This window comes from Oncorhynchus nerka, linkage group LG28 (genome assembly GCF_034236695.1).
Source record: "Oncorhynchus nerka isolate Pitt River linkage group LG28, Oner_Uvic_2.0, whole genome shotgun sequence".
Lineage (NCBI taxonomy): Eukaryota > Metazoa > Chordata > Actinopteri > Salmoniformes > Salmonidae > Oncorhynchus > Oncorhynchus nerka.
In genome coordinates this window covers 57893898-57911954 of record NC_088423.1, presented here as the reverse complement: position 1 = coordinate 57911954, position 18057 = coordinate 57893898, and the positions used below count along the sequence as shown (strand labels likewise).

Here is an 18057-nt window from a genome sequence, read left to right as displayed (position 1 = left end):
GAGAGCGGTGCTCGGCGGTCATTGTCGCAGGTCTACTAGCTGCCACCGATCCCCTTTTCCTTTTCTGTTTGTTATGTCTTATTGGTTGCACCGGTTTCTTGTTTGTGCGGGCTTGTTTTCTGTTAGTCTAGGTTGGCTGTGTGACACTTGTGTCGCATTTAGGGGTCACGACAAGTCGTAGATCTCAGCTGCAGCACGTGGTCAACTGATATGTAAACTCTTAACTCACATGTTTTATACCCTAGGGTAGAAAAGGTCCATTCCATCTTTATGACGCGCTCTCTGGGTTCACTGGGGCATAGCTAGTTACGAGGCAAGGTATCACCATTTATTATGATCTCTTTAGACAACTAAAATCAAAACCTCATCATCACAAAAACACTCTTTCATCTGGATATTTTCTACACAACGCACAGTATGCAGTCATCACATGTACATTATGAAAACTCCTCAAGTTACAATGTTTTCGTTATAACATCCTCATTTAACTTTTAATAACATCATAAAATAGACATACATTTCTATATTCCATCCATCCTGGTTCCCATCCATTCGGATGATGAAATATGTTGTCCCAAAGTCCATTTATTCGATGTTCTATAGTTTTGGGCTGTAAACTCTTGCTAAGGCACACAGACATTCCAGTCTCTCACGTTGAGACCAAAGAGGAGTTGGTCTGCTGCCTAATAATTTACAATGGGCCTGAACCCCCCCATCAATCCCTTTATACCTCTCCCCCTCTGCAGGAGGGAGGAGAGGTATTTGGGGGGATATTGTTGTGGGATATTCACACCTACAGTAGCCAGGCTACTGAGTTTACCTTAGCCAAATACATTTAAATTCCTGACATTCAATCCTTGTAAAAAATGACCTGTCTTAATCACCTGTTTATTTTAAGAATGTGAAATGTCAGAATAATATTAGAAGAGAATAATTTATTTGAGCTTTTATTTATTTCATCCCATTCCCAGTGGGTCAGAAGTTTACATACCAAATACCAATTGAGTGTAGCATTGCCTTTAAATTGTTTAACTTGGGTGAAACGTTTTCAGTAGCCAGCCTTCCACAAACTTCCCACAATAAGTTGGGTGAATTTTGGCACATTCCCCCTGACAGATCTGGTGTAACTGAGTCAGGTTTGTAGTCAGGTTTGTAGGCCTCCTTGCTCACACACTTTTTCAGTTCCGCCCACAAATATTCTATAGGATTGAGGTCAGGTCTTTGTGATGGCCACTCCAATACCTTGACTTTGTTATCCTTAAGCCATTTTGCCACAACTTTGGAAGTATGCTTGGGGTCATTGTTCATTTGGAAGACCCATTTGCGACCAAGCTTTAACTTATATCTTGAGATGTTGCTTCAATATATCCACATAATTTCGGTGTCTCATGATGCCATCTATTTTGTGAAGTGCACCAGTCCCTCCTACAGCAAAGCACCCCAATGGCTTCTTCCTTGCTGAGTGGCTAGTCAGGTTATGTTGATACTCGTTATACTGTGGATATAGATACTTTTGCACCTGTTTCCTCCAGCATCTTCACAATGTCCTTTGCTGTTGTTTGGGAATTGATTTGCACCTTTCGCACCGAAGTACGTTCATCTCTAGGAGACAGAACGCATCTCCTTCCTGTGAGGTATGACGGCTGCGTGGCCCCATGGTCTTTATACTTGCGTACTATTGTTTGTACTATTAAATGTGGTACCTTCAGGCATTTGGAAATTGATCCCAAGGATGAACCAGACTTGTGGAGGTCTACAATTTCTTTTCTGGGGTCTTGGCTGATTTCTTTTGATTTTCCCATGATGTCAAGCAAAGAGACACTCAAAACAACACTTAACTCAGAGCCAGTACTCAAGTTTTTCGACCCGATAAAAATAACAAAGATATCAAAAGACTCGTGGAAAATGGCCTTGTCTTGGTTCCACTACAAGTGGAAGGAGAAGATTGAAAGCCAGTAGTCTATGCTTTGAGAACAATGACTGAAACCGAGTGTCATTACACCCAGGTAGAAAAGGAATGTCTAGGCATGGCGTTTGGATGTGACAAGTTCCAGAGTTGTCTACAGCTTACCTACCTTCACAGCTAACAACGAGCATAAGCCATTATTGATAGTCATCATCAAAATAACCTAAACGAGATGTCGCCTAATATACAAAAGCTCACAATGAAACACCCACAGTGATCACAGTGAGTAATGTGATCACTACAGATGATTATATTGATGTTCATGTGAATATGATGGCTGATTCTCTTCCTGTGTCAGACTCTAAATCAAAACAGAGTACAGACGAGAGCAAAAGACACAGTGCTGCAGACAGTCAACGCAAACATACATCATAGCTGGCCCATAGGTTTGTGTTCAAAATACTACCAGGTCAGGTCAGAACTCAGTGTTGTAAACAGACTGCTGCTCAGACAAGAGAAAATACAGATGTTGTGACAGGAAATGCTCGAAAGGATACACTAGGGCCACCTCAGAATCAAAAAATGCAAAAGAAGAGCAAGGGATACAGTCTACTGACCTGAAAGAAACATTGAGAGAATGATAGGGAAATGTGAAACCTGTCAGAAACATTACTACAAGGAAGTGAAATATGATACACGCCAACCTTCCAAAAGCTCCATAGCAAAAGGTTGGTACAGATCTCTTTCAGCTGAATGGCAAAGATTACCTGCCGGTGATTGACTACTATTGTAACTATCCTGAGATGTCAATGCTCTCAACGCACAGCAGCAAGCAACGTCATAACACACGTCCACTATCTATAGTGTAGCCTATCATGTGGATCATCATGTGCTTGCTATACGTAATGGAAAAGGAGTCGTCAGCACATAGTCAACGAGATTGACATTGATAGTGTAACATGAAGCTAGGACTGTATGTCCAAGATAGTCCATTTACACATAGGGAACGCTAACTGACAATTGTTAATTAATTGACCCTATAAGGACCCTGTTCCTTGTCCAAGGCTTGCTTACTTATTAATTCACTGTCCCACAGGCTACTTACAGTATGTTTATTGTGGTTAAGAATAATGTAAATGTAAGGAAGGCTTGATTTTCTATAGATATGTAAATTCCATTATAATTTGGTAGAAGCCATAGAGACAAACAGTACTGCAAGCCTAGCTTACCTTTGGGTCCTGTCTTCTCTGCTTTCTTCACACTGGGCATTGCCTCAGGCTTTGCTTTCTCCTCGGCCTGCTCCTCTTTCTTTTCCGTCTTGTCCTCCAATTTCTTATTTTCTACCTCTTTCATGGATTGTGCATCCCTCATCGCTGTAAGTAAAGACATGATCCTGTGAACAATTGCCTCCTTCTCTTCATGTAAAATTAGAGCACAAATCCTGTTGGGTGGTTTCCTGGACACAGATTAAGCCTAGTCCTGGCCTAAAAAGCAAACTCAATGAAAAATCTAACTTTTTAGTCGAGGAAACCACCCCACAATTTTCACAGATACAGTAAGTTTTTACTTCATATGCCAGCCAGGGAATTACGAAATTAAGTTTGGGCTTATTTTGGGGTATTATTGAATTACAAATTACATCAGTACATCAATCCCTCCCAACTGTAAAAAAGGACGTAGATAGATTTGAATTGAAATTAAAAAGAAAAAAACACGATTTACCTTTAAGGACCACTTCTACCTCTTCTACTACTTCTTCTCTTGCTTGCCTCTCCTTGGATTGTCTGAGAACTATTACACAAAGAAATACGACATTTTGCAATTGTTCCTATAAAATTAAAGGTAGTGCATTACAGTGATGGTAATTAGGTAGTTGTGACAGTTAAAGCATGCATTAGTTATATAAAAAAAATGTAATAGCATATTTAGCAGGTGATAGGGTGGGGTGGTGGTAACATGGTGTCATGGTTTTGTGTGACGAGACCGTTTAAAAAAAAAGAAATTGTCCTTAATATTGCAATTTTCCCATCATGCAGAACAACTGCACGTCATTTTCTGGTTGTAAACTGGTTTTCTGTAGAAACATGTAAAGATGTAAATTTGATTATTAGATTAGGAAAGACATCATATTTAGGTTCTTATCTAGTCAGATAGTATTTTTTATCTGGTAACTAAGAAGGCCTTAACAAAACCAGTATACAACCTGATCATGACATAATTTGAAAAGTAACTTTAGAACCTACACTGAGTGTACAAAACATTCAGTTTTGGGTAGTACACTATTCTTGATACTGTTGAGCGTGAAAAACCCAGCAGCGTTGCAGTTCTTGACACAAACCAGTGCTTCTCGCACCTACTACCCACCTACTACCCATTCAAAGGCACTTAAATATTTTGTCTTTCCCATTCACCCTCTGAATGGCACACATACACAATCCATGTCTCAATTGTCTTAAGGCTTAAAAATCCTTCTTTAACCTGTCCCCTCCCCTTCATCTACACAGATTGAAGTGGATTTAACAAGTGACATCAGTCTATGACATGTTGTGTACTCTCAGTGTATAACCTCAGAGGTCGGTTGAGCACTCAAAATCCAAATGCACCATTAGGGACAGTTCAACATTTCCCCATCGTAAAAAATATTTTCACATCATAACCATAACCTGTTGACAAATATTACGCCTTTTATATATCCATTGTGGGTGGATAAGGGTGTGCATACCTTGCGAGACATATACAGTATAATGATATGGAGCTAATATCTTTACAGGACCTCAAACAAATATATTCACTTCCAGGCTTTTCATGGTTCCTTAACCTACAATTTAGAGCTTTGTCAAAAGCTTTTGGAGCCCCAGTAACATCCCACATAATGCACACATGGATTGACCCTTCATGTAGTCTAGTGGTTAGAGTGTTGGGCCAGTAACTGAAAGGTTGCTAGATCGAATCCTTGAGCTGGTAAAAATGGTTTGTCCTAACCCACTGTTCCTAGGCTGTCATTGTAAGTAAGAATTTGTTCTTAACTGACTTGCCTGCTTAAATAAAATAAAAAGACAAATGTATTTCTAAAATTGAATATGGCACTTATGATTCCCTGCTGTGTGTTAAATGCTCTACATTGGGTGTCACTCTAGTATGGAACTGTGAAATGGAGAGGCTGGGGCAAGACCTGACCTGGGATACCATTTGGGAAAATTGGCTAACCCAGCACACCCGCTTATACAATAAAGTTGTGCAACCCCATTTAGACATTTTAAGATGAAGCTGATTCCCACTCCAATCTCTCCATTTGGTGTCACTCGAGAATGGATGTGATAGACGGCTGGTTTACGCGTGGTTTATTTTATATCCCATGCTTTGTGGCAGCCTGTACTTGTGTTTTTGTACTTTGTGCTGCCTCACTGGTTCATTGGGCATTTTTTGTGACGGAGTTGCGTTTTGTGCAAATGATTTCCTGTTACAGCTGGACCTTTACCTGGCAACCGTCCACCCGGCTCCTTCGGGCCGTGAGAAGGTTTCCGCCCTAGTCTCAGGCCTCACGGGGAAAACCCTGGACCATTTAGAGTATTTCACCCGCCGCTTCCGTGCAGTCTTCGACCACCCGCCCAAGGGTAGAGCGGCGGGTGAACGTCTCTTTCATCTGAGGCAGGGGACGAGGAGCGCCCAGGAGTTCGCTATGGACTTTCGAACCCTGGCCGCCGGCGCAGGATGGAACGACAGGACCCTGATCGACCACTATCACTGCAGTTTGTGCGAGGACGTCCATCGGGAGTTGGCGTGCAGGGACACCAACCTCACCTTCAACCATCTGTTGGAGCTGTCCATCCATAACCTGCTGGCCACCCGCGAACGTCCAGACAGGGGTCTGTCCATTCCATCCCCCAGCTCTGATGCCCATGGAGCTGGGAGGTGCTGCGCTCAGGGAGACCGGAGGAGGTACCGTCTCGTGCACCATCTGTGGCTGCAGAGGTCACACTGCCGGTCGGTGTCGGGTTGGTTCCTCTGGGGGTCGAGGCAGCAGGCAGGGCACTCTGGCGTCACCCCAGGTGAGAAGGCACCATTCTCACCCAGATCCCTCTGTTGCACACATGTTTTTGTTTGTTACTTTACCTTAAGCTTAAGGCTTAATAATTTTGCACGCCCAATTTTTCAGTTTTTGATTTGTTAAAAAAGTTTGAAATATCCAATAAATGTCGTTCCACTTCATGATTGTGTCCCACTTGTTGTTGATTCTTCACAAAAAAATACAGTTTTATATCTTTATGTTTGAAGCCTGAAATGTGGCAAAAGGTCGCAAAGTTCAAGGGGGCCGAATACTTTCGCAAGGCACTGTATATATACAGTATATATATATATATATATATATATATATATATATATATATATATATATATATATATACTGTATATATACAGTATATATATATATATATATATATATATATATATATATATATATATATATATATATACAGAAGTATGTGGACAGCCCTTCAACTTAGTGGATATGCTGTATAAAATCGAGCACACAGCCATGCAATTTCCATAGACAACATTATTAGTAGAATGGCCATACTGAAGAGCTCAATGACATTCAACGTGGCACCATCACAGGATGCCACCTTTCCAACAAATCAGTTCGGCAAATTTCTACCCTGCTAGAGCTACCTCGGTCAACTGTAAGTGCTGTTATTGTGAAGTGGAAACGTTTAGGAGCAACAACGACTCAGGCACGAAGTGGTAGGCCACACAATCTCATAAGCTCACCGAGGGCTGAAGCACATAGTGTGTACAAATTGTTTTTCCTCAGTGGCAACACTCACTACCTAACAGTTCGTCAGGAACTTCATGAAATGGGTTTCCTTGGTCGAGCAGCCGCGCATAAGCCTAAGACCACCATGCGCAATGCCAAGCGTCGTCTGGAGGGGTGTAAACCTCACCACCAGTGATGAATCACGCTTCACCATCTGGCAGTCCGACGGACGAATCTGAGTTTGGCGGATGCCAGGAGAACGCTACCTGCCCGAATGCATAGTGCCAACTCTAAAGTTTGGTGGAGGAGGAATAATGTTCTAGGGCTGTTTTTCATGGTTTGAGCTAGGCCCCTTAGTTCCAGTGAATGGGAATCTTAATGCTACAGCTTACAATGATATTCTAGACTATTCTGTGCTTCCAACATCGTGCCAACAGTTTGGGGAATGCCCTATCCTGTTTCAGCATGACAACTTATTTTTTTCCTTCGATCAGTGTGGAAGAACAGAGCCCTGACCTAAACCCCATCAAACACCTTTGGGATGGATTGGAATGCCGACTGCAAGCCAGGCCTAATCGCCCAATATCAATGCCCAACCTCAGTAATGCTCATGGCTGAATGGAAGCAATTCCCCACAGCAATGTTCCAACATCTAGTGGCAAGCCTTCCCAGAAGAGTAACGGCTGTTGTAGCATCAAAGTGGGGAACAACCCCATATTAATGTCCATGATTTTGAAATGAGATGTTCGACGAGCAGGTGTCCACTTATTTTTGGTCAGTGTACATATACACTGAGTGTACAAACCATGCTATTTCCATGACATAGGCTGACCAGGTGAATCAAGGTGAAAGCTATGATCCCTTATTGATGTCACTTGTTAAATCCACTTCAATCAGTGTAAATGAAGAGGAGGAGACAGAGTGGCAAAGATGGATTTTTAACCTTGAGACAATTGAGACATGGATTGTGTATGTGTGCCATTCAGAGGGTGATTTGGCAAGACCAAATATTTACAGTAAGTATGTACCTTTAACCTTTGTAGGTGCCAGGGCACACCAGTTTCAGTGTGTCAAGAAGTGCAACACTGCTGGGTTTTTCAAGCTCAACAGTTTCCCGTATGTATCAAGAATGGTCCACCACCCAATGGACATCCACCCAACTTAACACAACTGTGGAAAGCATTGGAGTCAACATGGGCCAGCATCCCTGTGGAACACATTCGACACCTTGTAGAGGTGGCTGTTCTGAGGAAATATATTAGGATGTTTTGTGCACTTAGTGTACACACAGTACAAAGTTTTAAAAGTGATTGCACTATTAAGTCTGGTACTTATTTCCATTGTGATACATATTTTTTGGGGGACATAAATAGACAAAAAATGCTCAATTTCCATTCAATTTGCGACAGATTTTCATGTGAATATTTTAAAATCTGCACATCAGAGTTGTCTTTCCATCAAATTGAATTGTTGCGGATAAAAGTCTGCGCTTATGTAAATAATTAGTGCACATAAAAACAACTTTGAGGTTAAATTCCCATTTACCGAATAAAAAATTCAAGTTAAATGCGTTTCCATTGCATATGTGTGGTATGATTGTTAGTTAGCCTATTGCAGATCTGGGCAATTGATCCACCTACCGTTGTGGCAGGTAGACTAATGGCTAGAGTGTTGGGCCATTAATCGAAAGGTTGCTAGGTTGAATCCCTGAGCTGACAAGGTAAAAATCAGTTGTTCTGCCCCTGAACAAGGCAGTTAATAACCCACTGTTCCTAGGCTGTCATTGTAAATAATAATTTGTTCTTATTAACTGACTTGCTTAGTTAAAATTAATAGAGCAAATGTAAACCAGGGGAAAATGCACTACCCTTCCCTGTGCCAAATAATAATAAAAAAACACACAACCCTCCCCAAAGCATCAAAAATAAGTTTGACAACCCTCCCCTATTTTGGACCACCCAAGTAAATTTCTGTCCCTTTCTCAAAGCTTCCAGGCCTTCCACTCCTCTTACAGCGACACTGGTCTGCTGGGCATCTACTTCGTCACTGACAAACACCACATCGACGACATGATGCACTGGTCACAGAATTCTCTCATATGCAGATAACATCTATGCTGGCTGGGTAGCATACAGGTTTTTAGCAAATGTTCGAAAAAGGCCCAATTCGCAAAATATATTGTGTCAAATCCAGTAGATGGTAAAGTAGCCCACTTTAGAAAAGTACAAATTCCCCCCAGTGCCTACCCCCTTGCACAGTCTTTACATTTTGCTGCCTTAAAATTTAATCTCAAAAGTGGATAAATTAGATTTTTTTCTTATCGATCTACACAACCGACTTCACATTTTAAATGTTGAAGAGAAGTAAACACAACAATTGATCCTTTCATTCTTAAAATAAACTGTTTAGACAATTCAGAAGAGAGGTTGTTGATTCTGCTCTTCACAAGTCCTCAGTGTCAGTTCCCCAAAATAACACTAGTGCTTACATAGGGAAAATGATGGGAGAGGGACCCAGTCCAGATGGAAATGTCTACCCTAGAACAGCACACACACCCACGCAGCCCTATTATCTTTGTTTTTTACCATGACTTACACAAAGGGTTCCAGAAAGACTGTTTTCAACATACTGTTAATCGATAAATTGTATCTATTTGTCAATTTTATAATTGGTTTGCCTCACCAAAAAGAGATGGAATAACTGAGGCAGTACGGAAAGTAGATATTGGACTAAGCCTTGAGGGGGCTTAGTTCAATAGGCTCAAGGCTTAGTCCAATATCTTCTTTCCATACTGAAATGTATATAATAAGCTTCTGTTCTAAATAAAACGGCTACAGAAAAGGAATCAAAGCCACCAACCACTTGAGTCCAATATGTCAGTCATCCCATTTATGTCAGTTGTCCCAAGTCATTACAGGATATAAGTGCTAGATGTAGGCGTGCAATTTAGAGAATTGAAAATCATGTAGTGTACAGATGACTCCTCATGAAGGTATTATCTCAAATCGTTAGTCATATTGCATAGGCCCTAATGTACTACATTGCTGCTAAATAAGAATAAATACTTGTTTTATATAGCTAATAGAAAGATAAATAAGTTATGCTAACCATTCTACAGAAAGTTAAGAAGGTAAGTGGTGAAAATACATTTGTTAATATTAATACCTCTGGCCCGCTGAATGTCTTTTTCTTGGTCATCTTTATCCTCGGGCTCCCCATCCTCTTTAAGGTGGGCCTTCGATCCCAGTCTTTTAAACATCTTAAAGGGAATTGGAACATTTATCTTCCTTTTGACACCAGCTTTCTTGCTCTCACTGTTGTTGTTATTTTCATCATCATCATCATCATCATCATCAATGATTTCAGAGTATTCTCCATCAGTATCAGGAAGTTGGGCCATTTCTTCAATGTCAGCCACTACATCAAGAACATCAAGCTTTTCAGCTCCACTGACATCAATATATTCATATGCATCAATTGACTGTTTCAACTCATCTTTTTCTTCCTCTTCCTCATCTTTTACATAATCTTCATGATCTTCATCACCAAGTTCAATACTGGCATTAGATCCCACTTCTCGAAACAACTGGTTTTGGATCGGCACATTTATTTTTGTGGTGTATGTCTTGGCTCCAACTGAACTGTCTTCATTGTCAATGTCTTCTCCATCTTCAACATCTTGATCTTTGACGTCAAAGTCATGGGTATCACCCTCCTCTTCATCTACTTCTAAGTGATGAACCTCCTCTTTCTCCATCCTCTTTTCTTTCCCCTCCTCCTCGCGGCCATCAACATTGATTACCTCACCATCCATCGTTTGTTCATGGTCAAGTTCTTCAACATCCCCATCTACATGTGTGACGTAATGGTAACAAATTAAGGTGTTTTTCAAATCTCACATTATTTTCATTAGCAATTTAGGGGCGAGTGGTGGAAGTTGAGCCAAATCTTACATTCAGCATCACTCAGTCAAGAGAAATATAGTATTCTTTCTAACAAAGATATCTACAGTGCCTTTGGAAAGAATTCAGACCCCTTGACATTTTCACATTTTGTTACGTTACAGCCTTATTCTAAAATGTATTAAATCGTTTTTTTTTACCTCATCAAACTACACACAATACCGAATAATGACAAAGCAAAAACAAAGTTGACATTTTTGCTAATTTATGAAAATTAAAAACTGAAATATCACATTTACATAAGTATTGAGACCATTTACTAAGTACTTTTTGAAGCACCATTGGCAGCGATTACAGCATCGATTCTTCTTGTGTATGACACTAAAAGCCTGGCACACCTGTATTTGAACAGTTTCTCCCATTCTTCTCTGCAGATCCTCTCAAGCTCTGTCAGGTTGCTGCACCGCTATTTTCAGGTCTCTCCAGAGATGTTCGATCGGGTTCAAGTCCGGGCTTTGGCTGGGCCACACAAGGACATTCAGATACTTGGCCCATAGCCTCTCCTGCATTGTCTTGGCTGTGTGCTTAGGGTTGTTGTCCTGTTAGGTGAACCTTCACTCCATTCTGAGGTCCTGAGCAGGTTTTCATCAAGGATCTCTCTGTACTTTGCTCCATTCATCTTTGCCTGACTAGACTCCCAGTCCCTGCCACTGAAAAACATCCCCACATTATCATGCTGCCACCACAATGCTTCACCGTAGGGATGGTGTCAGGTTTCCAATAGATGTGACGCTTGGCATTCAGACCAGAGAATCTTGTTTCTCATGGTCTGAGAGTCTTTAGGTGCTTTTTGGCAAACTCCAAGTGGGCTGTCATGTGCCTTTTACTGAGGAGTGGCTCCATCTGGCCACTCTACCATAAAGGCCTGATTGGTGGAGTGCTGCAGAGATGGTTGTCCTTCTGGAATGTTCTCCCATCTCCACAGGGGAACTCTATAGCTCTTTCAGAGTGACAATTGGGTTCCTGGTCACCTGCCTGACCAAGGCCCTTCTCCCCTGATTGCTCAGTTTTGCTGGACGGCCTGCTCTAGGAAGAGTCTTGGTAGTTCCAAACTTCTTTCATTTAAAAAGGATTGAGGCCACTGTGTTCTTGGAGACCTTCAATGCTGCAGACATTTTATGGTACCCTTCCCCAGATGGACAATTCCTTCGACCTCATGGCTTGGTTTTTGCTCTGACATGCACTGTCAACTGTCTGACTTTATATACAGTGCCTTGCGAAAGTATTTGGCCCCCTTGAACTTTGCGACCTTTTGCCACATTTCAGGCTTCAAACATAAAGATATAAAACTGTATTTTTTTGTGAAGAATCAACAACAAGTGGGACACAATCATGAAGTGGAACGACATTTATTGGATATTTCAAACTTTTTTAACAAATCAAAAACTGAAGAATTGGGCGTGCAAAATTATTCAGCCCCCTTAAGTTAATACTTTGTAGCGCCACCTTTTGCTGCGATTACAGCTGTAAGTCGCTTGGGGTATATCTCTATCAGTTTTGCACATCGAGAGACTGAAATTCTTTCCCATTCCTCCTTGCAAAACAGCTCGAGCTCAGTGAGGTTGGATGGAGAGCATTTGTGAACAGCAGTTTTCAGTTCTTTCCACAGATTCTCGATTGGATTCAGGTCTGGACTTTGACTTGGCAATTCTAACACCTGGATATGTTTATTTTTGAACCATTCCATTGTAGATTTTGCTTTATGTTTTGGATCATTGTCTTGTTGGAAGACAAATCTCCGTCCCAGTCTCAGGTCTTTTGCAGACTTCATCAGGTTTTCTTCCAGAATGGTCCTGTATTTGGCTCCATCCATCTTCCCATCAATTTTAACCATCTTCCATGTCCCTGCTGAAGAAAAGCAGGCCCAAACCATGATGCTGCCACCACCATGTTTGACAGTGGGGATGGTGTGTTCAGGGTGATGAGCTGTGTTGCTTTTACGCCAAACATAACGTTTTGCATTGTTGCCAAAAAGTTCAATTTTGGTTTCATCTGACCAGAGCACCTTCTTCCACATGTTTGGTGTGTCTCCCAGGTGGCTTGTGGCAAACTTTAAACAACACTTTTTATGGATATCTTTAAGAAATGGCTTTCTTCTTGCCACTCTTCCATAAAGGCCAGATTTGTGCAATATACGACTGATTGTTGTCCTATGGACAGAGTCTCCCACCTCAGCTGTAGATCTCTGCAGTTCATCCAGAGTGATCATGGGCCTCTTGGCTGCATCTCTGATCAGTCTTCTCCTTGTATGAGCTGAAAGTTTAGAGGGACGGCCAGGTCTTGGTAGATCTGCAGTGGTCTGATACTCCTTCCATTTCAATATTATCGCTTGCACAGTGCTCCTTGGGATGTTTAAAGCTTGGGAAATCTTTTTGTATCCAAATCCGGCTTTAAACTTCTTCACAACAGTATCTCGGACCTGCCTGGTGTGTTCCTTGTTCTTCATGATGCTCTCTGCGCTTTTAACAGACTTCTGAGACTGTCACAGTGCAGGTGCATTCATACGGAGACTTGATTACACACAGGTGGATTGTATTTATCATCATTAGGTCAACATTGGATCATTCAGAGATCCTCACTGAACTTCTGGAGAGAGTTTGCTGCACTGAAAGTAAAGGGGCTGAATAATTTGGCAGTTTTTGATTTGTTAAAGTTTGAAATATCCAATAAATGTCGTTCCACTTCATGATTGTGTCCCACTTGTTGTTGATTCTTCACAAAAAAATACAGTTTTATATCTTTATGTTTGAAGCCTGAAATGTGGCAAAAGGTCGTAAAGTTCAAGGGGGCCGAATACTTTCGCAAGGCACTGTATGTGTGCCTTTCCAAATCATGTCCAAGTTGTAGAAACGTCTCAATGATCATCTTTGAAAACAGGATACACATGAGCTCAATTTTGAGTGTCATATCAAAGGGTCTGAATACTTATGTAAATGAGGTATTTCTGTTTTAAATTTTTTATAATTAACAAACATCTAAAAACCTGTTTTCGCTTTGTCATTATGGGGTATTGTGTGTAGATTTCTGAGATTTGTATTTTATTTATATCCATTTTATAATACAGCTGTAACGTAACAAAATGTGAAAAAAAGTCAAGGGGTCTGAAAACTTTCCGAAGGCAATTTACATATACACTGAGTATACAAAACATTAAGAACAGGTGAATCCAGCTTTAATCCCTTCTTGATGTCACATGCTAAATCCACTTTAATCAATGTAGATCAGTGGATCCCAAACTTGGATCCCCTCTAGCACCAGTGTCAGAGCACTCTCCAATCTTTTATTTGCCATCATTGTAAGCCTGCCACACACACATTATACGATACATCTATTTAACATAAGAATGAGTGTGAGTTTTTGTCACAAGTATAATATCGTACTTTTTGGAGAAATGTTCTCTGGTCTGATGAAACAAAAATAGAACTGTTTGGCCATAATGACCATCGTTATGATTTGAGGAAAAGGGGGAGCTTTGCAAGACAAAGGACACCATCCCAACCATGAAGCACGGCGGTGGCAGCATCATGTTGTGGGGGTGCTTTGCTGCAGGAGGGACTTGTGCACTTCACAAAGTAGATGGCATCATGAGACAGGAAAATTATGTAATATATTGAAGCAGCATCTCAAGACATCAGTAAAGCTTGGTTGCAAATGGGTCTTTCAAATGGACAAGGACACCAAACAAAATAGCTTAAGGACAACAAAGTCAAGGTATTGGAGTGGCCATCACAAAGCCCTGACCTCAATCCTATAGACAACTTGTGGGCAGAACTGAACAGCATGTGCAAGCAAGCAGGCCTACACACCTGACTCTGTCAGGAGGAATGGGCCAACATTCACCCAACTTATTGTGGGAAGCTTGTGGAAGGCTACTCGAAACGTTTGACTCGAGTAAAAAAATGTAAAGGCAATGCTACCAAATATTAATTGAGTGTAAACTTCTGACCCACTGGGAATGTGATGAAAGAAATAAAGGCTGAAATAAATCATTCAACTATTATTCTGACATTTCACATACTTAAAATAAAGTGGTGATCCTAACTGATCTAAGACATATAATTTTTACTAGGATTAAATGTCAGGAATTGTGAAAAACTGAGCTTAAATGTATTTGGCTAAGGTGTATGTAAACTTCCAACTTCAACTGTAGGTACGTGGTTGCAAAGGGCATCAGTGTCTTAACAGCATGATTTGCCAAGGCAGGATAGTCTGAGCACAGCCCTATCCAGAAATATAGCAGTGGCTTCAGATTAAATTAAATTTTCACAGAACCGCTTGTTGCAATTTTGTCGAGGCTCTCTTGTTCAGATATCGGTAAGTGGACTGGAGGCAGGGCATGAAAGGGAAACAAATCCAGTCGTTTGTGTCAACCATTTTGGGAAAGTACCTTTATAAATAATTTAAATGTTGAAAGATAATGATTAAATAATTCCACTCTGAAACCTTATAATTGTATGAAATTGATTAGAATCCTAAAATTATGAATCTGATGTGTGTAGTTTTAGTCAGAATTAGGGTAAAACAGTATAAACTGTGTAGTGTAAAAACAGACTGTCTGAGCAAAATGCGGTGCCAACCTGGCTAGGCCTCTGAGAGATTTGGGAGAGGACAGGGAGTACTTCTCAAGGTCTCCCTAATCTTTGTCGGCTGGGTAGTGATACAGTATGTGTGTAGGATACCTACTGGTTGTGTGTGAAGGTATGTGCGTAAGGAGCCAGTATAAAATGGATGGTTTTGTACAACGGGGGAGAGCGCTCTCGTGAATAAACATTTTGACTATTGTAGCTGGGCCTCCGTCTGTTTCATTCAACCATAATCTTACAAACTCTGGGTTGCAGACTGAGTAGTTTAATTGAAGTGGTTTATAAACATTGAGAAAATAATTATCTTAACCTCTTGAAGCTACGGGGCACTATTTTTATGTTTGGAAAAATAACGTTCCCAAAGTAAACGGCCTATTTCTCAGGACCAGATGCTAGAATGTGCATATACAGTGGGGCAAAAAACGTATTTAGTCAGCCACCAATTGTGCATGTTCTCCCACTTAAAAAGATGAGAGAGGCCTGTAAGTTTCATCATAGGTACACTTCAACTATGACAGACAAAATGAGAGAAAAAAATCCAGAAAATCACATTGTAGGATTTTTAATGAATTTATTTGAATGATTTTTAATGAATTTAAATTTGTGGAAAATAAGTATTTGGTCAATAACAAAAGTTCTCAATACTTTGTTATATACCCTTTGTTGGCAATGACAGAGGTCAAATGTTTTCTGTAAGTCTTCACAAGGTTTTCACACACCTGGTATTTTGGCATAGAATTCACTGGCTTGTATGCGAAGCAGTAATTGTTTCAAGACGTCTCCTGCCATGTCACTAATGCGTCGTGAAACAGTGTTTTTTGATGAATCTATTGTCTGTATAGTTTTTTGGGCCTTTTCCCCCAGCATTGTCCCAACCATATCCACAGGAGCAGGAATAATTAAGTCCTCCACAATAGTATGGGACTCGTCTGTCCTAGCCACTCGGTAGCTCACCATATAAGACGCTTCTATCCCCTTCTTATTAATGGTATCTGTTGCTTTTTTGTACATTTCTTAGAAAAGGCACTACTCCCAATATAAGTGAACACCAAATCAATGTAGTTCTCATAATATTCGTGCCTCTTCGATGGTCCAACGTCCTTGTCTGTTGTTCCAACGTCCTTGTCTGTTGTTCGGCGCTTTCCTTGGGTAAGGGGGCAGTAGCTCTTTGGCTGCATCGGATTCACAACTGTCAGTGTCCATGCTAGCTGGGCTAGCAACAAATGTAGAATTACTGATGCTAGCATTGGATGTGCTCATGGAAGCAGAACAACTTGTGTAGTCGACAGGTGCAGTACTGCTGGTAGTAGCAGTACTACCAGTAGAGCTGGTATGTGTCTCTATGGATGCAGGCCTTACTTTTTTTTTACCATTTATCCATTTTCGAGCAAACGGAATGAGCAGCAGCTACGTTTTGCTACATACAGACCGTTAGTAAAATTATCGCGAGAGAGTAGAGGTTCATGTGATTGGATGTTAATTATTTGACTAGGCGACCTGTATTTGACATTTTGTTGTTATTTCGCTGAACACTAAATTGTTTAATTGTAATTTTGGCAGTGAAACTAGGCTATTCAGCTGATAATTGTGTGTTTCAGAAATAGTCCACCACCCAAAGGATATCCAGCCAACTTGACACAACTGTGGGAAACTTTGGAGTAAACGTGGGACAGCATCCCTGTGGAACACTTTCGATACCTTGTAGAGCCCATGTCCTAATGAATTGAGCCAGTTCTGAGGGCAAAAATGGGGGCGGGGGCATGTTCCTAATGTTTGGTATACTCAGTGTATTTCAGGATATTGTGTGTCCCTCGAAATTAGCAGTTTTGAAAACATAGCCCGTCCAAAAAAAGTGGCTTCTTGGCACAACTTACTCCGGCTATGGGACAGGGTTACTTGAGCCACCTACAAATTTCTGGACTGAATAAAATATTACCACTACATTTCTAAATTAGGTCTATCTTTATTTCCCGAACAGAATCAATCACTTTTTTTTATATATACACGCAATCACGCAATCACTTTTTTACCGGTCAAAAGTTTCAGAACACCTTCTCATTCACGGGTTTTTATTTTTTTAAATATATTTTCTACATGGTAGAATAATAGTGAAGACATCAAAACTATGAAATAACACATATGGAATAAGGACAAAAAGTGTTGAGATTCTTCAAATAGCCACCCGTTGCCTTGATGACAGCTTTGCACACTCTTGGCATTCTCTCAACCAGCTTCATGAGTTAGTCACCTGGAATGCATTTCAATTAACAGGTGTGCCTTCTTAAAAGTTAATTTGTGGAATGTCTTCCTTCTTAATGCATTGAGCCAATCAGTTGTGTTGTGACAAGGTGGGGTGGGGGGGTATACAGAAGGTAGCCCTATTTGGTATTCAACAACCGCTGAATAGCATAGTGCTACATTCAATAAATCACAAGTGCAATATAGGAAAACACAGCTTAGCATTTTGTTAATCCACCTATCGTGTCAGATTTTGAAATTATACTTTACAGCGAAGCAATCCCAGCGTTTGTGTAAGTTAATTCGATCGCACGACAAAACATTAAGTACACTTAGCATCAGGAAGCTTGGTCACGAAAATCAGAAAACAATCAAATTAATCGTTTACCTTTGATGATCTTCGGATGTTTTCACTCACGTGACTCCCAGTTACACAACAAATGTTCCTTTTGTTCCATAAATAATATTTTTATATCCAAAATACCTCAGTTTGTTTGTTTCCCCTGCAGCCATATTAAGACAAGAACATTGTGCAGTCAAAAAAATCATCAAGTGCTATGATGAAACTGGCTCTCATGAGGACCGCCACAGGAATGCAAGACCCAGAGTCACT

At 40.7% G+C, this 18057-nt stretch overlaps 1 protein-coding gene across 45 annotated transcripts in view; it reads right to left on the bottom strand.

Moving 5' to 3' along the window:
* si:ch211-266g18.10 (nucleolar protein dao-5) overlaps window positions 1-18057 on the bottom strand; it is a 157221-nt gene that overhangs the window by 112185 nt on the left and 26979 nt on the right. For 43 of the 45 annotated variants that reach the window (XM_065012936.1, XM_065012931.1, XM_065012915.1 and 40 more), the window contains exons 2-4: window positions 9827-10510; window positions 3629-3697; window positions 3136-3279 (exon numbers count right to left, since the gene is read on the bottom strand). In XM_065012936.1, the coding sequence (XP_064869008.1) occupies window positions 3136-3279; window positions 3629-3697; window positions 9827-10510 (897 nt within the window). The remainder of the gene's footprint in view (window positions 1-3135; window positions 3280-3628; window positions 3698-9826; window positions 10511-18057) is intronic. The other 2 variants (XM_065012940.1, XM_065012939.1) reach the window with 1 other exon arrangement.